We start from the raw sequence: 25,700 nt of genomic DNA on the forward strand, positions 1-25,700 counted from the left end.
AGCTCTAAACAAATCAGAGACCATGTTTCAAATACCAGCTTGACCATAAACCGTATGACCAGGTTTTTTCAGCAGGTTGCATGAAACATTCTTTGCACTATAAAATAGGTTTTTCAGTTTGAGCTGTACAATTCCTGGAGGAATGGGGCTATGAACATATTTCCATAAACCAAATCATTGTGTTTCCAGCACATTAGGTCCTGGAGATCTCAAGAAATCTCATTTCTGTTTTTTCAACCATTATGCAGTATTATAAGAAGAATTCTAGGAGTGCATCACTTGTATTACACTAATTTGATGCGACTGTGAGTTCCTAATTTTCAAATGCATTATGACAGACTACTCCAGGCATTCATTTGGCATTTTAAGACTCTGGACTAAAGCATATCTCTGTGTTTATATGTGTCAGTGTTATTTAAGGTAAGACACTATACAGGTGAATAGGGTAGAGAATCCTAACTATAGATATCTCCATACTTTACAGTTGATTTATCACAGTACATTAAGACATTGCAAGTTTTCTGAAATATGTTGAAATATGGACATGAGGCATTAGCTTATTAAATATGCACAAATTTGTACAGAAATCTCAACACTGGACGAAGCCAGGTTCACAATTCTTGTATACTTTTTTTGTTGGCATATTAGAGTTAAAGGTTTTTACAGAGATTTGGATGTCTCCTTTTATCACTTGATGAATCCGAAAATATACTGTCAACTGAAAGTTTGTAGTAAAAGTGCTACCGAGATTTCTGGCTCAGTGCAGGAGAAGAAAACTCATTTTGAGAAAACGGTCTGATATGAATTGAAATCTAGAGATGAAAATATATAGTGTAATAAAAGAAACACTTTAATGTGTATTTTGGATGTTTTCCAGACTAACTTTCCATTAGTCTGAAAGAAGACAAGTTTTGGAAACAAATTTGGCACTGGTCTCAAAATAAGGCTTTGTCTGTAGTGTCTTGCCTTAAGTATTGATAATATAATATAGTATAGTATTTATTAATATTTTGAACTGGCTATTATTTTTATGTTTTCAGTTTTCTTGTAAGTTTTGCTATGTACATATATATATATACAGGTGCTGGTCATAAAATTAGAATATCATCAAAAAGTTGATTTACCGGTATTTCAAGAATTCAACAATTCAAGGTGAAACTAATATATTATATAGACTCATTACATGCAAAGTGAGATATGTCAAGCCTTTATTTGTTATAATTTAAATTATTATGACTTGCAGCTTATGAAACCCATGAAATCAAAATCCCAGAAAATAAGAATATTACATGAAATCACACAGTAATACCATGATCATTGAACCAGGTTTGGGTTCTTTTGGCAGTGTGGGCAGGTGCAAATCCTGCTGGAAAATGAAGGAAGCATGAAGTGCTCTGAACATGTCCTGGTAGACGGCTTATTGACTGAAGCGTTGACTGAATTTAATTTTCATTTCATTTCATTTTATTGTTTATTTTTACTGGGACAATGCACAATTAAAAGTAATTACACCAGAATTAGCTAATAGCTAGTTTACATCTGCTGTCCCTGGGCACAGTGCGTATAAAGCACAGTGGACTAAAGTCCTCTTTTCTGATGAGAGCAAATTTTGCTTCTCATTTGGAAACCAAGGTCCCAGAGTCTGGAGGAAGAATGGAGAGCCACACAATCCAAGATGCTTGAAGTCCAGTGTGAAGTTTCCACAGTCTGTGTTGGTATGGGGAGCCATGTCATCAGCTGGAGTTGCAAATGAGATGCAAAATTTGCTCTCATCAGAAAAGAGGACTTTGGTCCACTGTGCTTTATTAAATCCAGAGTCAACGCAGCCGTCTCGCAGGACATGTTCAGAGCACTTCATGCTTCCTTCATTTTCCAGCAGGACTTGCACCTGGCCACACTGCCAAAATAACCAAAACCTGGTTCAATGACCATGGTATTACTGGGTAATTACTGTGTGATTTCATGTAATATTCAAATTTTCTGGGATTTTGATTTCGTGGGTTTCATAAGCTGTAAGTCATAATAATCTAAATTATAACAAATAAAGGCTTGAAATATCTCACTTTGCATGTAATGAGTCTATATAACGATTTTTAAAGTAGGGATAGTTTGCCTAAAAATATAAATAAATCTTTCTTTTGCAGAACATAAACTTTTTTTTAACTATTCAGTCTATACAATGAAAGCCCATGGATTTTCATGGTATAGCGAATAAAAAACAAACAAACAAAATCGGTCACTCCTTATTTTAGTTGTGTTTAACTGCTATGCATGTTCATAAAAAAAATTACTAGGTGCAATGTCAGTGTTAAAAGCACTTAATATAGAGTGGGGTCCATTTTTCTTTTGTGTTCCATAGAAAGAAAGTCTAACTTTCTCATCCCATTTCTGTTCTCTATCACCACCATCATCGTCCTCAGCAGAAGTGGCATGCATGTGACCACAACAATCTTGAGGACGAGAAACGAGAGCTGGAGTTGTCTGTATGAATTAGTGTGGGCTCTGGATAAATGTTTGATGAGGGGAACACTGTCCCAGTTCTCTGAGAGGGAAGTCTGCTGGAATTCCAGAAGGGTTTGGGAAAGATGGAGACCTGAGGAAACAGCAGGGGCCTGATCATGTTAATGCTGCTCTGAGACACAGACGCACAGTCTTTAGGGTTTAAAGAAGCACTTGAAATCCTGTTGGGCTCATAGATGAGCTGTGATGTGTCCTGGTGTAAATGAGGAGCGCTGCAGGATTTACCGTGGTGATTGAGAGGGTGTGAACAGCGTGTAGCTGTGGCAGGTTTATGATTAATGAGGCTGAGTTTGCCTTTACAGCAGCAGGTATGTGTTTAGATCGGTGCGCTGTAAAGTGAGAATGTAATTGCGTTTTTTAATTAGATGCATATGAAAACAAAATGGCTTTATTGCATTTTATTATTTTGTATGTTTTATGGTCACAAACAGGAATTGAGCGTATTCAAAAGGACATTTTATTAACAACAGGAATTATGGTGGGTTTTTATGCAATCCAAATTCTATTATTTCAACCATCTTGAGAACAAAATCAATTATTAATCTACAAATGTCTTACATTATTCATGCTCAGTCTCATTTCTCCACTTGATTTTTTTAGCTCTGTGTTAAAAGCTATTCTATTCTATTCTTTATGCTTGAATCAGTTGTTGATGAGGAAATATAAAAGCAGTTATCCAAACAGATACATATAATTGTGTATCATTATTGTGCTTTTCTCTACTAAACCTTATTTAACTCTGCTCTGTTTCTTCTTTTCTCTACTATAATATTCACTACCAATCAAAAGTTTGAGCAAAATATGTATTCATGTTTAGTCACGTTTTGCTTGTGTATTAGTTGGACTTTAGCCCTATTCAGACAGTAATTGTTTCTCATGGGGACGTAAAGTATTTTCAGCATTTACTGGAACTAGTCAGTGATTTTATTGCCGTCCGAATCCAAAATTTCAGTGTTTTCCTTCCACCATGTAAATAAGAGGCTATATTAACTTATTTCCGCTAATTTCCACATTTTTAAAATCACATCCATCATTTTGAGATAAAATACAAGACAGAAAACCACACTCTAAAAAATGCTGGGTTGTTTCAACCCAATTTTGGGTAAAATATGGACAAACCCAGCCATTGGGTTACATTTTTCAATTACATTTTTAACCCAACATTTGGGTTTGTCCATATTTTACTCAAAATTGGTTTGAAATAACCCAGCATTTTTTAGAGTGCATTTTAACTATAGCGCATCTATCTTCAATTAGGAGATTTAAATAATCATAAAAAATAATTAGGATATTATTTTCCTTTTATTAAACTAAATATGAACTTATTCTTATTATTTGCAGCATATGCCATTTTATTTACAGATGACAATCATGTGACCGACCAAGTGAGCAGCGTTTCCGGGTTCACAAGGATCACAAAACTCGCTCCTCCGCCATGAATAAATCGCCATCTGAATGCTTTTATCCCTGAGGTGCCGTGCAAATGTGTTTTTATGAACGTTCATATGAGAAACAATTACTGTCCGTATAGGGCTTTTGAGTTGGTTTTGCACTGTTCTGTTCAGTCTTTGTTCATCTGTTGCCATAGTGTTAGATTTGCTCTCATGTGATACACCTGTGTCTTGTTAGTTATCTCGCTTAGTCCGTAGTGTTTCCTTGGCTGTGTGCGAAATCGCCGCCTATACCCTTAAATAGGGCACTATTTTAGACAGTGGTTTTGTGAGTGCACTCATTTAATCCCACAATGCACCGCAATAACGAGTCTAGAACTGATGTATGCTCAACGGCTAAAGAGAATACCCATAATGCACTGTGAGAGTCGCACACCGAATTAATTCCTGCGTCTGACCAGAAGATGGCGCCCGCAGCTGAATCTTCCATCCATCCATTATCCAAACCGCTGGTCCAATGTGGCTACAGCGTAATATCATATGATACAGGTATAAATTCCTTTTTAACTGAGTATTAAATTGTTTAATTAAGGTTAATACATGCTGGTTTCTATTACATAATTCAAGATAAATCTTTTCATCTTACTACTGGAGCTGCCAGTTCGCTAAGTTTCAAATGATTATTAAACAGCAAACACATAAACTATGCAAAAGCTGCAGCCCTTCCGGGTGCGCTCGCGTCCATATTCACTCACTCGTTTTCATTCACTACTTCAAGTGGACTATATTAGTGGAGGAATGTAGAGAATAGTGAATGATGGTATTGGGGGTGATTTCGAACACAGCACTTGTGTATAGCCCTCATTTTCAGGTGCTCTTGGCCAGATCTCGTCTTTTAATAGGTGTTGTTCTGTTTCCTGTGTTTTTGTCTGTAATCAAAATCCTGTGTTTTCTAGATAACCTAAAGAAGTGTCATTTTTTAGTTTATTTTGATTAAAAAGACAACTGCTTGCAAATAGATCCAGCTCTTTATTTTAACTCAACCCCAATGTAACAGCATTAAATTGAATTGACGTTTACATTGTTACACAAAATCTATTTTTAAATAAATTAATGCTGTTTTAAACATTTCTATTCAAAGAATTCTGAAAATGTATCACGTTTTCCACCAAAATATTAAGCAGCAACTGTTTTCAACATTGATAATAATAAGAAATATTTCTTTAACAGCAAATCAGGATATTAGAATGATAAATTCAGCATTGCATCACAAAAAAATCTTACTGGGAAAAAACTTTTGAACAATAGTGTATGTTTTGATTTTAAACGCTAAACTGTGTTGAGAAACTCCAACACTATCTCACGAACAATTCGTACGAATTCGTAGAAGTGAGTAAAATGTGACTGATTTTTTCTGTGACTGAATTGGTCTAAACCCCAGTGACGGTTAGGTTTAGGGGCGGGGTCAGAGGGAGGTCATTCGTACGAATTGGGCAACTCGTAAAATTTCACCATAATCGGGTTAGACACACCATTTTACTCAGAAAAGACCCCAAGATCAAGAGTAAATGAAACATGATATTTACGCAGACTGTGAAAGGAATATTTGAAATTGTTTTTCTTTGTGAGTTGTATTGGCCTTAACTGAAGCTCTACGTGGTTTGAGCGAGTCAGCATGCTGGTGATTCTGCTCAACTGCATCACACTCGGCATGTTCCAGCCCTGCCAAGACCTGGAGTGCCACTCTGACAGGTGCAGCATACTGCAGGTAACACACACACACACGCACGCACAAACACACACACACACACACACACACACACACACACACACACACACACACACACACACACACACACACACACATGGTTAGATTAACTAAAGTGCCCATATTATGCTTTTTCATGCTTCAAAGTACATGATAAATGGAATTACTGTCTCCCAAATGAAAGAACCGTTTGTGAATGGGCTTGTAACAAATCTACACAATGCCAGCCTATGGTCTTCATTGGCTGCCCACGGACAACATCTACTTTGACCCGTCCTCAAACACTGTAGCTGAGACTGAAAGAGTTTGGTCCGTGTTGTCGACATGTCGAGAAGATGCTGTTTTCTGCGCTGCGAAAGCAAATCCACTTTCCAGTCAGTTCCAAAGGATGAGGACTTTGACTGGATTTGAGACAGTAAAACCGACACCGTTGTTACTGTTCGTATACTGTGCATCAAGTGCTGAGGAAAGCTGAGCTGAAATAGGCGTTTGGTTTCCGACACGTGCTGTAAGCGGTAGATCAATCACAACTGACCAATCAGAGCAGAGCACGCTCTCAGAAAGGAGGTTTTTATAGAGACTGAATCCTTTATTGAACCGTTTCAGACACTGATAAAAGAGGGGATGATGCACTTATGAGAAAATGTAAGTGGTTTTGACCTTGGATGCGTTTAGACCTATTGTTGGAGACATCTTAATCAAAATTAGGAACCTTTGAAATAGCATAATAGGGGCACTTTAAATATTTTAATCTCTGTGATTAATTTATCTTATCTGTTGTTTTGTTTGAGCTGGTTAAAGCATTCAAAAACTAAAACATACAACTTTAAGCACATACATTGGCCTGAAGAATTAGACATGTAAGCCACATTTAAAATGTTTTATTGGATTGTAGAAAACAAAATATCAAAACCAAATGATAAAGTGTTGAAATACACTTTTCAAGAAACACATTATTAATAGTGTTGTACAATAAAATATAGTTAAAAATTATGTAAAGTAGAAGAAAAGTTCCCATACGGAGCGGCGTGAAACTGTAATGTGGATCCTGGACAGTCAACTGTGAGCGACACCATGAAGCATCAGCCACAGACTCTGAAACATACGGTTCTTTAATCTCTCCACAACGACTCGAGAATAACCTGTAGATTCTGCATAATAATGGAACATTGTTCCCAACAGGCAATTTAAAGTCTGACAGAGATTGTCTTGAAATGTAGTGTCGAAGGTGGTGAATTTAGTAGACAAGCGCTGCTTTAAATGAGATCAATTAAGAAAAGAAAATCTGTGGTTTCAAACATCCGCTGATAATCACCCTGGGATCAGTTAGTTGAAAGTGAAGTTAGATCATACTTGGACTGATATTTTGTATTGGAATGAATATCTTTTGGATATTCGACATGATGCATTTTCAGGCTTTTGCTATACTAAATCCCAACATAACCGAACATTAAACACTATCAGTCTTCCCTGCAAGTCCCATGCAAAGCATCATGGGAACTACATTTTCAGGTATGTCGACAAAAAATAATTTTTGACCACCTAATTGGTTCACATTCACCCTACATAATGTAATCTAGTAGACTACATTTTAGAGAATATGAATTGAAAGCAAAGAAAACAAGTTTAGAAGAGAAACAGATTTGTTGTGTAGATCACAAATGATCTGTGATTCAGGCCCTGTTTGCACAAGAACGCTCGCGGGTGAAAACGTAAAAATATTTTATCGGATGTGCCTTTCGTTTACACGGCGACGGCGTTTTTGGGGCTTAAAAACGCAAAAAAGTGAAACCACCCTCCAGAGTGGAAATCTTAAAAACGCTCCACCATCGCGTTCCCGTCTAAAGGGTAAAAACGCAAAAGTCTGCTAGACAGTGAAGGCGTCGCGTACGCGTTTACGTCACAGGCATGCACCAGTACAGGAAAATAACAAAACATTATCAAACTAAAATAGCATTAATTTCATTGACAAAAAAATAAATTAATTCTGAGCGACACGCGAAGATCACCGAGGGTTAAAACAGCAGCTTTACTGTATTAAACATGAAAAACTGTGTCAGCGGCTCTTTTACTTTTTAGTGCTTCACATCGCCACCTAGCCTTCTGGAGTGCACACTACATCGAATTTCACACACTTTTGCGTCACCATATGCACGCAGATTTCCCCCTCATAACGCTCGTCTAAACGCAGAATAAAAAGTGATAACGCAACGCCACTTTTGCGTTTTCTCTTCAGATCGTTTCCGTGTAAACATAGCCTCAGTGATACCAAACTTTATTTTCTTGAGACATAAGCCAAAATGTTACATAATGAGGGTCAATATAATATTTTGGGGGGCTTTTTAATCACTTAATCACACCATAAACAAAAGCTAAATTAAATGATATAGAAGTCGAATTTTCAGATGAAACTAAAAACATTTTGTTAATAAAAATATAATTTAGTTTACTAACTATGCATAGTCAACTTTAAAAAAAAGCTTAGAGGTTTACAGTTTTTAAACCAATGACCATGATTTTCGATCAGACCGATATAAAGATGCACTTGAAATAAATGGCATGGTCATTTGTCTTTTTTCCATGTAGTGGTTGAATGTGTTCACGGTTCTTCACTCTACAGGCCTTCGATGACTTCATCTTTGCATTCTTTGCTGTGGAGATGGTGTTAAAAATGGTGGCCTTGGGGGTATTCGGTCCGAAATGTTACCTTGGCGACACCTGGAATCGCCTTGACCTCTTTATCGTCATGGCTGGGTGAGTGACCGATCACAAACCTGAAACTGCCACGCTCACATCTAAAAAGTCAACTATTAGTGTGTGATTCCAAGAATTTGATGAGTCATTAAACTCTTAACCATTACAAGGTGTGTGTGTGTGTGTGTGTGCGTGTGTGTGCGTGCGTGCGTGCATTTGTGTGTGTGTTTGTTTAATGTCAAATCCAGTTTTAATGTCAGGTCAAGTTCTAATGTCAAGTCGATGTGTCACAGCTAAGCTCATGAATGACAATTACCACCAGGCGAGAGTCTCTGTGTCTGTCTGTATCTTGTCTCTCTTGTCACTTGCTGTCACTGACACTGATATCAACAAGTTTTCCTCTCTTTCCAAAAGGCAGCTCAATCTAAAGTTCCTGATCACTCATTAAAACTCATTAAAACTCTTGAGTGAGTAAGTTGGTCATTAATTCAGACAAAGGAAAAACATTTCTAAAGCACTTTGGGATGCTGGTGTGCTGGTTTTTCCCCTAGACTTCTTCATTAGCTTAACTTCCTTCATGAATCTCCTTTACCAGAAATGTTCTGTTGGTCAGTCAGGTGTAAAGTGTGGCTAGAACAGCACTAAACCAACACTAACTAGTATAAATTGCTTAGACATTCACGTTGGCCTTCACTTTTCAGGGTGGCGAACATATAAATATTTGAAATCAATTTAGTAGCATTAAATATTCTCTTGCTGCTGTGTGTGAGAGCAGTAAGAAAGAGATGTCTCTGTTTTAAATTTAATGTAGTAAATGTGATGTTAGAATTGTGTTTAAACTGTTCAGTGAGTCAATGAATCAAGACCAACACTGGTCTGCATCACAGATGTTCCTATGGCATTTCATGTATTAAAACGTTTCTATAAAAATATATGCACTACCTTTTTTAAATAATGGGTTTTTTTATCACCAAGAATGCATTTAATTGATTAAAAAGGGTCCGCAAAAACTTGTTCAGTGTTACAAAACAATTAAATAAATGCTGTTCTTTTGAAATCTCTATTCATCAAAGAATCCTGAAATAAATATTAAGCTGCACAACTGTTTTCATACATTGATAGAAATGTTTCTTGAGCAGCAAGTCAGCATATTAGAATGATTTCTGAGAGATCATGTGACACTGAAGACTGAAGTAATGATGCTGAAAATGCAGCTTTACTATCACAGAAATAAATTACATTCATTTTAAAATATATTACTATAGAAAATAGTTATTTTAAATTGTAAAAATCTTTCACAATAATATTGTTTTCACAGTATTTTTCCATCAAATAAACAGACTTGGTGAGCATAAGAGACATCTATCAAAATAAAAAACATTACTGACCCCAGACTTTTGAACATTAATGTATGCATTAAAGTATGATAAATACTGCTGCTCATTAATATTTTGTTACATATAATTTAAACTGATCAAATCATATAATTATCTGCCTTGTTTATTTTATATTTTATTTTATTGTATTATTATTCTTTTATTTTATTTATTTTTTCTCGACCTAGGAGAATCCGAACTAAGAGTGTCCTTAATAACACTTTTTGGAAGATAGAGGAAAACACAGGAAATAAAATAAACAGAACCACGTAGAACAAAAATGATTCCGGACAATGAACTGAATGAACCGAAGGCTTAAATACAGACAGACCGAGAAACTAATGATGACTAGGAACTAAGGAAAAATGAGCAATTAGTCAAAATTAAAACAAAACAGACTATACACATGACTATTATATTATATTATATTATATTATATTATATTATATTATATTATATTATATTAATTAGATATTTTTAAAATATAATATTCAATATTATCTGTATTACCTGTTGTGTTGCATTTCAAGTTTGTTTAAATGAATTTCTGTTGCTTGTTTTAGGATGTTGGAGTATTCTTTAGATGGTCATAATGTTAGTTTCTCAGCCATCCGAACCGTACGGGTTCTCCGACCTCTACGAGCCATCAACAGAGTTCCTAGTGAGTACTGTTTTCACTCTCTTTGTTTCCATCTGTATATCTTTCTCGGTTCTCTCGTACTGTCACTGTTTTACAACCCCGCTATTGATTCAAAGCAAATGATCTGGACTCGTGCTGAAAAAAAGATGTGCCTGCTGTATTTATAGATTCACACACGCAAAGAGTAGACAAGACTCCCATGATGTATTATATGGTCACTGACGCTGATTCTTGCAGCTAAGTGCCCACAGTCCAACATCTCATAGTTGATGGACCACAAAATAATACACAAACACTCACACACGCATGCTATTCATCTTCAGAGAGGTGCTGGTGTGTGTTACAGTCATGGATTGAGTCCAACAATGAAAGTAAGTGTCTGTTTTGTTTAATGTAGGACGAGACCGTAAATTCTTGACATGCACTCTTACCATTTATAGCTGTGTGTGTGTGTGTGTGTGTGTGTGTGTGTGTGTGTGTGTGTGTGTGTGTGTGTGTGTGTGTGTGTGTGTGTGTGTGTGTGTGTGTGTGTGTGTGTGTGTGTGTGTGTGTGTGTGTGTGTGTGTGTGTGTGTGTGTGTGTGTGTGTGTGTGTGTGTGTGTGTGTGTGTGTGTGTGTGTGTGCGCGCGTGTGTGTGTGTGTGTGTGTTCAGTAAAGCAGTAATAGATTTTGGACTCAGTGAGGAGTGAGAGCCCATGGCTGTTAAGTTTCCAATTCGATTATTCTCAAACCGCCGAGCGTTAGCCAAAGCCTCGCAAGTTTGTGTTTGTGTGTGTGTGTGTGTGTGTGTTCACTTCTTGGCTCAATTACTGAACACATCAGGCACTGAGAAAATGTGTTCATGAAGTATACTATGTGGATGTCAGATCAGAGTTATCAAAGTTAAATGTAACACTACAGAGTCTCATCTGTAAATGCGTAGTGAACCTCGATGGCTTTGATGCTTCATTGCACGTGTTATTAAATGCACGTTTGTGACATCATGTGTCTGTGTCTCGTAGGTATGCGAATCCTGGTGACGTTGCTGTTGGATACCTTACCGATGCTGGGAAACGTCTTGCTGCTTTGTTTCTTTGTGTTCTTCATCTTCGGGATCGTCGGCGTGCAGCTGTGGGCGGGGCTTCTCCGGAACCGCTGCTTCTTTGACAGCAACGTCAGAAAGTGAGTGCAAAACTAATGCTTTTTAATGCAAGCTGCTCCATACATGCAAATTATGCCTGGGTGTCAAGAATAATGTTGCAACAATAAATGCTTTGAGATCGCATGCATGCGTCCAATATGTTCCTCTGTGAAACCTGTTTGTTGTTTCATTAGATGAATTAATAACTTTTTGTGGGTTTTGAAGGCCACTGTCCATTTTAATTAATTTGTTATATTATTTTCATAGTATTGATTGTGTCTGTAAAAATACCAAAAAGCAGTGTGTGTACAGTAATGCTCTTCACATAAACAATATTTTTGTTAAAGAACTTTTGTGGGTTTTTTCACAAATGTTTGATATTATATTAAACGTCGTCTAAATAGTCCTGTTTATGACAGCTTTTCTGCTTGGATGAACTCATGGTTATGATGTAATTCATGTAGGTTGAGTTGTCCTACCGGTCAAAAGTTTGAGTCTGTAAGACTTTTTAATCTTTTTTAAATAAGCTTCTTATGCTTACCAAGATATTATTACAATGTAAAAGACCTGTTGTCTATTGTATTAAAATGTAATTTATTTCTGTGATGGCAAAGCTGAATTTTCAGCATCCTTCCTCCAGTCTTCAGTGTCACATGATCCTTCAGAAATCATTATAATATGCTGATTTGCTGCTCAAGAAACATTTATTATTATCAATGTTGAAAACCGTTGTGCTGCTTAATATTTTTGTGGAGACCATGCTTCTTTTTTTCAGGATTCTCTGATTAATAGAAAGTTTAAAAGAACAGTGTTTATTTGAAATATAAATATTTTATTAAATTATAAATGTCTTTACTGCCACACTTGATCAATTTAATGCTTACTTGCTAAATTGTAGAATTCAGTATTTTAAAAAAAATGTATTGACTCCAAACTTTTGACTGGTTGTGTATGAAAGATATGCCCAGTATCCATATACCAAAAGTTATCAAGTTTTCTGAATTTACTGGATCATGACAAGAAATATTGGATGTAACTTAAAGGGTTAGTTCCCCCAAAATTGAAAATAATGTCATTAATGACTCACCCTCATGTCGTTCTAAGCCCGTAAGACCTCCGTTCATCTTCGGAACACAGTTTAAGATATTTTAGATTTAGTCCGAGAGATTTCTGTCCCTCCATTAAAAATTTATGTACGGTATACTGTCCATGTCCATAAACGTAATAAAAACATCATCAAAGTAGTCCATGTGACATCAGTGGGTTAGTTAGAATTTTTTGAAGCATCGAAAATACTTTTTGGTCCAAAAATAACAAAAAATAAGACTTTATTCAGCATTGTATTCTCTTCCGGGTCTGTTGTCAATCCGCGTTCACGACTCCACAGTGACGCTGCTTAAAGACTTTAAACTTAAAGAGTTGTTTATACCACTGAAAAAGTTTGGCATATTTAAAATATGCTTTCCCTCGTCAGTACACTGACAACACTGAAGGTGTGCTACTGTACACACTAAACTAAGGGACGTGTGATAAAAAATTGTCTGCACTAATAGACCTGGAAGTACCTTTTAATGAGGAATTTAGGTTAGCAGATTACAGCAATCCCAAGTATAAATGTTGCATTATATTATATTGGTGTTTGCTGACACAAGATATCAATTCTCGCATAACACACGCCATAAGGGCCTCGTTGATCATAGAGAGTGTACAAATTAAAGTTGAATAATGATTATCCATAAAGGCAGTTTGCATCAGTGAATCATTTTGACAACTGTCCACCCTGATGTACTGCACACCAGAAAGCCAGTCTGCTGAGAGAAGCCTTGACCCGTTCCGGTGCATCCCTGCTTCTCTCCAGTTCCCTTCCCCAAAGCCCAACGCTATCCAACCAACATCCGTTACAATAATGCTTCTCTCTCAAATGATGCTGCCCTTTTAAAAACACGGTTCTCTTGTGCATACAACATTTATTGCATTGTCTGTCAAAAAACACTTGCAATATCCACTTCAGTCCATCCGCTGCTATCTGCATTGAATGAAGATTCGGCCTTTACCGCAGAAAAATCATGTCTCGTTTCTTATTGATTTTTTTTTTTTAATTGTGTAATTCTACAAAGTGGGTGTATTGTATGCCTTACAGTATGTTTAAAAATAATTTGAACAATAATGAATAACTCATGTCAACTTTCACTGTAAATATTTTTCATCTTTCCTTATGTGGATGCGTGGTTTTTTTTTTTTTTTTTTTTTGCTGTAATGGCAAGTATTCACATTTAATGACAATTTTTTTTTATTAAAGGTAGCATTTGCCTTTTATTCTCTCTCTAACGACTTAAAATTCATGTTTTCGAGAAGTAAACAGAAGAGACGTTTTTATCATTAGGGCCAAATTAAAAAAATGTAACACTCTTACCATGATTTTGTTACAAAACTACTTAAACTTGATTTTATATATTGACATTACATTTTCTTTATAAGAAGCACTTTGTAGATTCATGACCTTAACATAAGGCTTATAATATCACATGAAACTAAAATCATAAACCATGATATCTTTATGAAGGCATAATTACATCACAGGGTATATTGGAATGTATTCATTTGGCTTTAGATGTCACAATCTAATTGATTAGCTCTTAAACACCGTGCACTGGGAAAGGCACTCGATTCAGAGAATGACCCAGTTAATAAATGTTTTCCATGGCTTGCGGCACACACACAGAAATTGCCAGTCATATTACACCTTTCTCAGGTGTGAAAATAGCTTTCTGTCTAAGTGAGTCCCATTGGATGTGCAAATGTGTCTGTTTGCACATGTACTCGTTGTTTTCGGAGCCTGCAGACAGTTTTGTTTCCCACATGATTCGGCACTCTAATAGGGGAGTCCACTCCTTTCTATTTTAATTTTAATTAATTTTTAACAAAGAAAAACAACTATCCTGGCCTTGATCGACTTTTCTTGCATCTTTCTTTCTTCTTTTCTTTCTTCCTTCCTTTCTTTCTTTCTTTTTTTCTTTCTTAATAACCCAATTAAATTGAGAAAAGCAGTCATATTAGTGCCCTCCACCCCCACATCTCGCTATCCTCCAAAAAACTTAGCAGTGTGAACCCCGATGCAATTAAATACAGAACTTAAAAGGTAATTTGTGTCTTATTTCTATCAGGTCTTTGCTAAACTGCAGAATATCTGTGTAATACATTCAGTGCATGAGCTCGTAAAACAGATGACCTCTGGGCAATCTTTTAGTGTGACAAAAGAGGGAATTGTTTTATCTAAAAGGCTACAAAACTAGAACCAGATAAATTTTATGGTTTGGATCCATGTCCTCTGAATTTACTGGCGTATAAATCTGCAGATAAATGCCTAAAGTATATGCAGTAGTATTGGGTCTGTTTTTTTTGGTGGCTATAAGGAAAAAAAGTTGGTTATTTAAGTTTCAGATAAATAACACAATTCTCAGGCTATTTTATTCAACATTCTCTTATATTGATGATTTAGACAGATATTTTGATTGACGTGTTTGAAAACAATACCAACTCGTTCTGTAATGTTTAGAAGTTTTGAGTATTTGTATTAATAAGTACATAATTTAACTAGTACCATAAAAGTACATAATTGCTACTTTAGGGTCCTAAAATGCAATTTTTAGGTGTTTATAAGGTACAACGTTGTCTTTTTAAGGCTACTGCCACAGTGACAAGCTGTTGTACCCCTAAAGGTATCATTTTAGCACATTGTTACAATGTACATTTTTAATGCAATGCAGTTCATTTTGCTATTAAATGTCAAGTAAATTAGCAATCTCTTTTGAGTTTAGTGCATTAATAAGAGTTACATAGAATGTCCTTTTTTTAAGTCACGATTTATAGATCAAGACAGAATATGCTAATCAATGACTAGAAGATAACTACACATAAGCTACCTAAATTCATCAACTAACCATTCAGAAATGTCCTGTTGCATTCTACATGTTGTCACTTCTTCTTGAGTCTCTCCAACTCCTGTTAGCATAAAAGGCTAAAAGTTTTAGAAATGTTCAGTGTGTGTGTGTGTGTGTGCGTGCGTGCGTGCGTGTGAGAGGTAAAAGCTCCGCCCCCTGTGCCGGGAGCAACAGCTCATTTGCATTTAAAGGGACAGACAAAAAGTGACATTTTTAGCATGCTATATAAAAATATCTCTGGGGTATTTTGAGCTCAAACTTCACATACACACTCTGTATGTGTAATCAGAGACTTCTTTTACATCTTGTGAAAAGGGCATTATGCCACCCCTTTAACATTCTCTCTTAAAACCTAATATAAACATGTTTGCAGATGATGTGATTACCTAATAGTTCAGCTTAAAGCTCTTCTGGCTCTCAGTTTAATAAGCAGGATGTGAAACAGATCAAAGCAGAAGCTCGCTTGGCTCAAATGGTTTGTAAATGCTCAGAGAACAAAATGCTCCACACTATCACCCATTATTATGTAGCTTTGAGGTGGTCACCGAGGGATGCTTCCGTTAGAATGAGTCACAGGAGTCTTAAGCTTGTGTTGTCACAATATTAAATAGATACTTCATATATGAAAGCTAAATCAAAATTTAATGCAATGCAGTGCAATTTGCAAAATATTAATTTGCTATTTGCATTCAGTATTTAGCTTTGTAGTATTTACTGTTTTTTACAGCGTTATATCAAAAGGCTGTCTTTTTTAAAATAAAGCAAAAGAATAAATTAGATAAGCTCAAATAAATAAATAAAGGCAACAAAATATTGATTGCTAACCTCAAAAGGTCAAAATAGATATTAAATATTGTACAAGGCAATCCATGTTGGAATAATATTAGTTAATAAATAATGTGAATAATTAATCAATTAACTAATAATTTAAATCTGGTTTTACTACAATGAATGTGAATTTCACAAAATGATGATATCGTTGAATAATTGAAATAGTTGGATGCAACAGAAAAGACAAAAACAGATCAAATCGCCAATTTAATCAGACTTTTGATGTGTTTAAAACTAGATATTGTCATGCCAGTTTTATGTTAGATATGTGTTAGTTCTCACAATAAATCATAGAATTTGTGGAAAGTACCAGACGTAGAGTTTAATTTTCTGAGCTGATTTCTATCTTTAAAGAACTATGGAAATCTTTATTCAGTAAAAATCCAATCACAAATATTACACATTATAAAAAAAAAAACAGTTTTAACACTATTTTTGTATAATTGATATACTATTATAATTTTGTCAATATTTTGAATAGGTCATTTGTATATTTTGTTTTCATTTTAGTTCATTTTATTGTGTTTTTGTCTTATATACAGTGTTGGGGGAAATGCATTACAAGTAACTCGAGTTCCCTTTCGTTGTCACTTCGAGTTACGTCGAATGACGACGAATGGGGTTCGCTTAGAAGCCTATCCTCTTCGAATATTAATAAAACGAGCCAATGGCAAGCAAATGCCATGGGTCTGCTGAATTTGCATAGCGTAACTCCGCCCCACTCTGTGGGTATATAAGGAAGTGAGCCGGCAACATGCAGATATGTTTTCGCTTTCGGAGCCAAGAGCATTCTTCACTCCACAAGCCATTCTGAGATCATCTCTCTTCACTCTTCGAGACGAGCTACTCTTCAGAAGTGTTGGTGTGACGGCGAATTCCAGCGAGCTTCATATTGCCTGCCGATCTGCGCAGTGGTCTGCCAGTCGTGTGTCTCTCCCTGGGCGCTTCAACACTGCTGTTTGAGTTTTATCTCTCTAAAAGAGCTGCACGCGGCGCGTCTTTTTAAAGACGGTTCGCCCGTGTGTTTCTGGGTGCGATACACAGATTAAATCAGCTGATGGGCACGGACGCTGTCTGATGTGTTTGGGCAAACGCACAGACAGCGTTCGTGGATGCGTCATGTTCTCATTGCGGGGACATGACCATCGCGATGTAACGATCGAGACTCGATGACCTCCTCGAGAGAGAGTCCCCTCATCCACACCCCGATCTATTCTCTCCGCAAGAGGGAATACTTCGGCTGGTGGCCAGGGTGATCAGAGGCTGCTGTGTGGAACCAACCCGACGATCTATCCTCGGTCCACACACTCCTCTTCACATTGCAACCCGTGTGGTATCCGGATGGGATCGCTGACCAGTCCCGGCCAGAGGTCGCGGGCTGGTCCAGCATTTCATTCGATGCCCCGGCAGATGAAATCTTGTCTATCGCCGCATCACAAGGTGGGCGTGAGTACGCTGGAGAAGACTCGGCTGTGCTGCCTCCTCCGGGTGTGCCAGCATTGCCCGAGTCTGAACCAGAACTCTGCCATGCTTCCCCGGGCAGTCGCGAGCATTTGGGCTTGTGTGGAACACTCTGCCATGTCCCAAGTGCTTAAGGCTGATGATCGGTTTTTGGGGACGCACCGGCACACGTCGGCCCGCCCCCAATTCCTTTCTTCCTGGACGTGCATGAAGAGGTCATGAGATTACTCAGCGGCCTCTTCCGCCTTCTCTGCCCTCGATGAGGTCGCGGCCAGTGGGTACACTGGGGTTCCCCCTATGGAGTGTTCTGTGGCAACACAACTGTGTCCCCACAGCGCCTCCACTGGCGTGGCGGCCCTAAGCACCCACCCACCCCAAAGCATGTAGGTTTTTGTCTACTCCGGTGGCAGAGATCTATAGAGCTGCGGGGCTGGCTGCCACCTCACTGCATGCTATGCCCATCCTTCAGGTCTACCAGGCCAGGGGTGCTCATTGCTAATGCACGAGGGTAGGGCTGGTCCAGGGCTCTTGCAAGAGCTGCGTGCCGCCACCGACCTCGCTCTACGGGCGACGAAGGTGACCACACGCTCCCTGGGTCAGGTGATGTCCACATATGTGGTCCAGAGACAAAAACTGGCTTAGTCTGGTTGATATGGGCGAGGCTGAGTGAACCCGCTTCCTCAACTCCCCATATCCCAGACTGGCCTCCTCGGCGGCGCAGTCGAGGACTCTGCCCAGAGTTCTCGGCTGCCCAGAGCAGACTGAGGCTCTGATCCCGCGGCCAGCTGCTCAGCCGCCGGCTCAGCTGCCTCATTCCGCTTGCCGCCGAGGGCGCCCTCCTGCGACACTCCCTGCCGGCCCTAGCAGCACCCTTCACCCAGGCCGTGCCGTGGAGGTAGTCGCAGGAAGGCGCCCCAGCCCGTACCAGCCCCGCAGCAATGCGGTGCTCCCGTTACGGGCAGCTCAGAGATGGGTTGCAGTTCTTTCTAGGAGGTGGTTGCAGGGCCACTCCTTCCCCCGGTGGAGGGCCGGGGGGAAAACCTCTTTTTCCAAAGAACTGTCTCTCCCATCTCTGAGCACACAGAGTTCTCGGACGACAGTGCGCGCCACCCTCGGGTCCCGCCACTCTCGCCCTCCTCTGTCACAGAGTTCTCGGATGACAGTGCGCACGCTCACGGGCCTCGCCACTCTCGTCCCCCTCTGTCGCCAGACCCCTGCCAGAGCACGCCCCTGTGGAACGCTGGTCCTTCCCTGGCCTCCTCTGGCAGGACGCGGCTAATGACCGTGCCCCCACACCGGGCCGCTATGCCACCCACGTCTGGGCCGGTCATTCCGCTTCGCTGCACCCCCGGGGGGACGTCTGTCGTTCGCATGACCCCGCTGGCACAGTCCGTGGGAGCCTGGTTAGAGCTTCCCCCCTGTCCCGCTGGCTCGCGCGAACCATCAGGCTCGGCTATGCGATTCAGTTCGCACGGTCTCCTCCCCGCTTCAGGGGAGTCCGCTTCACTATGGTCGGTGGCAATGCCCCTGTCATGAGTGCGGAGGTCGCCACCCTGCTGGCGAAGGGTGCGATCGAGACTGTCCCTCCAGCCGCAATGAGGTCCGGCTTCTACAGCCCCTACTTCATTGTCCCCAGGAAATCCGGTGGGTTACGGCCAATCCTGGATCTGCGCGTCTTGAACCGTTCCCTTCACAGGCTTCCGTTCAAGAGGCTCAGGGCCAAGCGCATTTTCGAATGTGTGCAGCCACAGGATTGGTTTGCAGCGATCGACCTGAAGGACGCCTACTTCATGTCTCCATTTTTTCTCGTCACAGACCGTTCTTGCGGTTTGCTTTCGAGGGGCAGGCATACCGGTACGCAGTTCTCCCATTCGGGTTGGCCCTGTCTCCTCGCGTCTTCACGAAGATCGTCGAGGCAGCCCTTGTGCCGCTACGGCAGCACGGGGTTCGCATCCTGAATTATCTCGATGACTGGCTAATCCTAGCTCACTCTCGGACCAGGGTTGCGAACACAGGGACCTAGTGCTCCGGCACCTAGCCCGTCTGGGCCTTCGGGTCAACTGGGAGAAGAGCAAACTTTGCCCCGTGCAGAGGATCTCTTTTCTCGGTAGGAAATTCGACTCGGTCGCCATGTGCGCGCAGCTTACGAGCGAGCGCGCGCAGTCACTGCCGACTTGCCTGAGACAATTTGAGGGCAAGAGTGCGGTTCCACTGAAACTTTTTCAGAGGCTCCTGGGGCATATGGCATCTGCAGCCGCGGCAACGCCGCTCGGATTGCTTCATATGAGACCGCTTCAGCACTGGCTTTGCGATCGAGTCCCGAGGTGGGCATGGCGTCAGGGCACGTTCCGAGTACCAGTTACTCCGACCTGCCATCAGACCTTCACCCCGTGGACGAATCTCAGCTTTCTCGGGCCGGAGTGCCCTTAGAACGAGTTTCCAGGCATGTTGTTGTCTCAACGGATGCCTCCTCCACGGGCTGGGGCGCCATGTGCAATGGACATGCTGCCGCGGGCTCCTGGACAGGACCCCACCGCCTATGGCATGTCAATTGCCTCGAGTTGCTGGCAGTACGTCTCGCTCTGCACCGCTTCAGGGCGCTGCTCAAGAACCAGCACGTACTAGTCCCATCAGACAATACCGTGACAGTAGCGTACATCAACCGACAAGGTGGTCTACGCTCCCGCCGTATGTCGCAACTCGCCCGCCACCTCCTCATATGGAGTCAGAAGCATCTGAGGTCGCTTCGAGCCATTATTTTCCGGGAGACCTGAACTGTGCAGCCGACGAGCTCTCACGGCTTCAGCCTCTTCCGAGAGAATGGAGACTCCATCCCCAGGCGGCCAGCTGATTTGGGATCAGTTCGGGGACGCACAGGTAGACCTGTTTGCCTCCCACGACTCGTCCCACTGCGCCCAGTTTTACTCCCTGACCGAGGGCACGCTCGGCACGGACGCTCTGGCGCACAGCTGGCCCCGGGGCCTCCGCAAGTATGCGTTTCCCCCAGTGAGCCTTCTTGCACAGACCCTGTACAAGATCAGGGAGGACGAGGAGCAGGTCATAGTGGTTGCGCCGCACTGGCCCACCCGAACCTGGTTCTCCGAACTTGTACTCCTCGCGACAGCACCTCCCTGGCCAATTCCTCTGAGGAAGGACTTCCTTTCTCAGGGACGGGGCACCCCTTGGCACCCTCGTCCCGATCTTTGGAACCTCCACGTGTGGCTCCTGGACGGGACGAGGCAGGTTTGAGTACCCTACCACCAGCGGTGGTGGCTACCATCACTTCCGCTAGAGCGTCGTCCACTAGACATGCCTACGCGTTGAAGTGGAACCTCTTCGTCTCTTGGTGCTCTTCTCACTCAGAAGACCCCAGATCATGCCCGATCAGTGTCGTGCTTTCCTTCCTGCAGGATGGGTTGGAGCGAAGGCTGTCTCCCTCCACCCTGAAAGTATATGTTGCCGCTATCGCCGCACATCACGATGCAGTTGATGGTAAGTCCGTGGGAAAGCACGACCTGGTCATCAGGTTCCTGAGAGGAGCGAGGAGACTACAGCCTCCTCGCCCTCCTCTCGTTCCCTCTTGGGACCTCTCAGTGGTACTAACTGCCCTGCAGAGTGCTCCCTTTGAGCCTCTGCAATCAGTGGAGCTTAAGTTCCTGTCAATTAAGACAGCACTCCTGGTTGCTTTGGCCTCCATCAAGAGGATAGGGGACCTGCACGCATTTTCTGTAGACGAAGCGTGCCTGGAATTCGGGCCGGCCTTTTCTCACGTGATCCTGAGACCCCGGCCTGGATATGTGCCCAAGGTTCCCACCACTCCCTTCCGGGACCAGGTGGTGAACCTGCAAGCGCTGCCCCTGGAGGAGGCAGACCCAGCCTTGGCATTGCTCTGTCCAGTACGCGCCTCCGTGCTTACGTAGACAGAACGCAGTGTTTCAGGACCTCAGACCAGCTCTTTGTCTGTTATGGTGGGAAGCTGAAGGGAAAGGCTCTCTCCAAGCAAAGGTTGTCTCACTGGATAGTGGACGCCATTGCTTTGGCTTACCAGCAGCAAGGTCGACCGTGCCCCCTTGGTGTGACGGCCCACTCCACCCGGAGTGTGGCCTCCTCTTGGGCTCTAGCGCATGGCGCCTCGCTAACAGACATCTGCAGAGCTGCAGGCTGGGCGACACCCAACACATTCGCCAGATTCTACAATCTCCGAGTGGAGCCAGTGTCCTCCCGAGTACTCGCTTCACCAGCCGGTGCTAGGACCCGCTCAGGTGTCTTCGCTTGCTCGCCATTCCACTCCACGGACTGGATACGTGCGATATTCCTCAGGTGAGCCTCATAAGCCCTGAGTTCCTCCAGCGCTGTTGACGTCAACGCCAGAGTTATGCCTCCGGCAGCTTTCGCGTTGGCTAGGTGCCACCATGTGCATGGTTCCCCCTCTGGGCGACCCCCACGTGTGTATTTCCACTGTAAGCCTCTCTCGAGCATGTGTCTTTCCCTTGGCAAGCCAGTCTGCCACCCCTGGGGTTGAAATACTCCACCCTACGGGCTGGACACCCCAGTGTTCTCGTATGCACCCCCTTCCGGGTCATATGTGTGTTTTTTAAGTCCCCCCCCTTCGGGCGGGCACTGATTGCATATTTCCACTGTGATATGCTTCCCAGTGTACCTTGGTATTCCTGTGTTAAGTAGGAGTCCTTCGTCCGTGCTAGTCTCACGACAGGGAGCTCAGACTTACGCAGGGCACTGGAAGACAGCCGAGGTGGCGTGATTGGACTGGGAACCCCATTCGTCGTCATTCGACGTAACTCGAAGTGACAACGAAAGGGAACGTCTCGGTTACGGATGTAACCCTCGTTCCCTGAGTAGGGAACGGAGACGTTACGTCTTCCTGCCACTTCCGCTGTACCGCTGGAACAGCCTAGTTCAGCTTGGCTCCTTCAGCGAAGAAACATATCTGCATGTTGCCGGCTCACTTCCTTATATACCCACAGAGTGGGGCGGAGTTACGCTATGCAAATTCAGCAGACCCATGGCATTTGCTTGCCATTGGCTCGTTTTATTAATATTCGAAGAGGATAGGCTTCTAAGCGAACCCCATTCGTCGTCATTCGACGTAACGTCTCCGTTCCCTACTCAGGGAACGAGGGTTACATCCGTAACCGAGACGTTACGTAATCAGATTACTTTTTCAAGTAACTAGTAAAGTAACGCATTACTTTTAAAATTTACGACAAAATATCTGAGTTACTTTTTCAAATAAGTAACACAAGTTACTTTGTTTTCCCATTTATTGACTGACAGCTCTCCTGTCCTCATGTTGAGACAAATCAAAGTGTGTGTGTGTGTGAATATGCTTATTGTAGTTCTAGAGTAAATGTGAGCATTTACTCATCTCACTTGCACACACCAAAAAATATTCAATATTCCTCAAAATGAATAAAATCAGTGAAATGCAGAATCAGAATACTATGCAAACCTCCAATAACTAAATATGCTAAATAAAACATACATTTTTATGCATTTAATCTCACTTTATTGACCAATGTACTTGCTTCTGACCTTCGATTAAAGTTTATTTTGATTCAGTTAAATAAGCAAAAATGACTATAGATGGATAGAAAGGTTTGCTTATTTGCTTTCCTCTACTGTACACACTTCCTTCAGTCTGAGGATTATTATTTCACTTTTGGTGTGAAAGGGTCTTTACATTTGCCCAAAAATATAACTTTTGTGTTATAAAAAAACAAGCCTAGCCCAGGTGGGGAAAAAAAGTAACGCAAAAGTAACGTATCACATTACTTTTCTAAAAAAGTAACTAAGTAATGCAATTAGTTACTTTTTAAGGGAGTAACGCAATATTGTAATGCATTACTTTTAAAAGTAACTTTCCCCAACACTGCTTATATATATATATAATTTTTTGGAATAATACATATAAATTATTTTTAAACGTCAAATGTATAAAATGTAGTTTTAAGAAGTTCATTTAGCTTTTCATTTGTTTTTGTTGAGGGTTTTTTTTTCACTTAAACTAAACAAAAATTAGAAATGCTGCCTTGACAACAAGCTGATATAAAATAAGCTGACATTATATTTATATACTGTATTTTTTTTTTTTTATATAAATTTTTTTTATTTAATGTTTATTTTATTTTTAAGTAAGTAGCGAAAGTATTTGTTTTAGTTCACGATAATAACCCTGCACAGTGTGTGTGTTTCTCCCTAACCTACATGTGGTCTGTCTGCAGGCTGTATAATGTTTCAGAGTCTGTGAGCGAATACTACAGACTGGAAGAAACGGACGACATCCCCTTCATTTGCTCCACCGTTCGGGAGAACGGAATGTTGCACTGCTACAATATCCCCAAACGCAGAGTGGGAGGGGCTGATTGTGAACTCACGCCTGATGATGTCACAGATCTGGTTTTTAAAGAGCCGCCTCATCATGGATGTGTGAACTGGAACATGTACTACAACAACTGCGAAGCAAGCGAACACAATCCCCATAAGGGGGCTATCAACTTTGATAACATTGGATATGCATGGATTGCTATCTTTCAGGTGTGTATGCGTGTTTGTGAGCTGGCAAACAGATTTAAAGAGTATAGAATGAGTTTATGTAAAAAAAAAAATGAAAAAGCAAAGTCATCATTTATTTGCAAGGCAGTTCAAGACTTTCTATTTTTCTCTACTTGCGTGTTAGACATCCGCTCCAAGTTGTGCATTACAATTTTCGCTGAGTATATATTAAGCCTGGCAGGCGGTGATATATTTTATCCTCACATATCCTTTTGGCACAGAGAGACACTTACTTTCAGAGTTGGTAAATGAAGTGAATGGTTGCCAAGGGCTACAGCGAGAGTGAATCCTATTACATCATTAACCAACTTATCTGTCCCAGGAAATCATGTTCCATTCTGATCTAATCTTTAGGTGCAACAATATTTATCATATTCTTTACTAATCTGATTGGGAATGTGCATGGACATTTATCAGGTTTCAGAGTAAATCCAATTGACCACAGCATGACGTTTATCATTCCATAGTGTTTCCTGACCTAGTTTTCTGTAAGCGATGAACAATATTGGAAGATGTCCTTTTGTTGACACTTGAGAGAATGGCTATATTTTCAGCGGTACTTGCTTTTGCGGATGTCGTAACCTTTATGATCCTGTTTCTGTTCTCTCATCAGGTCATCACCTTAGAGGGATGGGTGGATATCATGTATTATGTCATGGATGCACATTCCTTTTACAACTTCATCTATTTCATCTTCCTTATCATTGTAAGTGCGCAGTAATTAATTAATGGATACATCTTCCTCTCGTTTAACCTCTGCTGGAGTCTTTCATTAGTTGCATGGAAGTGGTTTTTGCTATCATCAAGATGTAAATTACTGGAGTCATTTCACTTGATAACTATACTTAAAGAGATTAAAATTTTAATTCTGTCATCATTTTGGAGAATTTGTGATTGAGCACTAATGAAACTAAATGCTTGTGCTCAGTTACACTGCAGAGGAGAAAAACACACTTTTTACACCTTACAAGCTTACACCCTTAAAGTACATCATTGTGTAAATCTATCATTGTGTTAAATACAATTTCCTGTCTTATTGAACTAACAAGCCAAATCATATTCTTTTTAATCATTGAGTTCAACCAAGGTCAGTGGTCAGTCTATTAACAACTATATAAGCAACTATAAAATCATGTGCAGCTGAATTTTACACTTAACCAATTATAATAAGAGGTTTCAGTCTGGTGTGTCCTAGAGACTTACTCAGAGACTGTGACAAAATTGTGATTAAACAAGTCGACTTGCACAGTTTGTTCATGAAATGTACTTACAGTAATTGAGAATATGTCCTTTGGCTCTTGATTTCATCAGCCAATTTGAAAAGCTAAAAGCAAAGGTTTTACTTCTAAATGTACAATTAAAGGCCCAGAAAGTGATTTCTGAGA

At 40.8% G+C, this 25,700-nt stretch overlaps 1 protein-coding gene across 1 annotated transcript in view; it reads left to right on the forward strand.

Annotated features, from left to right (window-relative positions):
- Positions 1-5,586: 5,586 nt before the first annotated feature.
- The window catches only part of cacna1hb (calcium channel, voltage-dependent, T type, alpha 1H subunit b), a gene marked incomplete at its 5' end in the record, with an annotated part of 53,237 nt that continues 33,123 nt past the window's right edge, over positions 5,587-25,700 (forward strand). Inside the window, 6 exons of the mRNA XM_079615679.1 lie at positions 5,587-5,679; positions 8,300-8,433; positions 10,313-10,410; positions 11,391-11,550; positions 23,985-24,297; positions 24,929-25,021. Coding sequence (XP_079471805.1) covers positions 5,587-5,679; positions 8,300-8,433; positions 10,313-10,410; positions 11,391-11,550; positions 23,985-24,297; positions 24,929-25,021 — 891 coding nt within the window. The remainder of the gene's footprint in view (positions 5,680-8,299; positions 8,434-10,312; positions 10,411-11,390; positions 11,551-23,984; positions 24,298-24,928; positions 25,022-25,700) is intronic.

This window comes from Phoxinus phoxinus, assembly GCF_949152265.1.
Source record: "Phoxinus phoxinus genome assembly, chromosome: 6".
Lineage (NCBI taxonomy): Eukaryota > Metazoa > Chordata > Actinopteri > Cypriniformes > Leuciscidae > Phoxinus > Phoxinus phoxinus.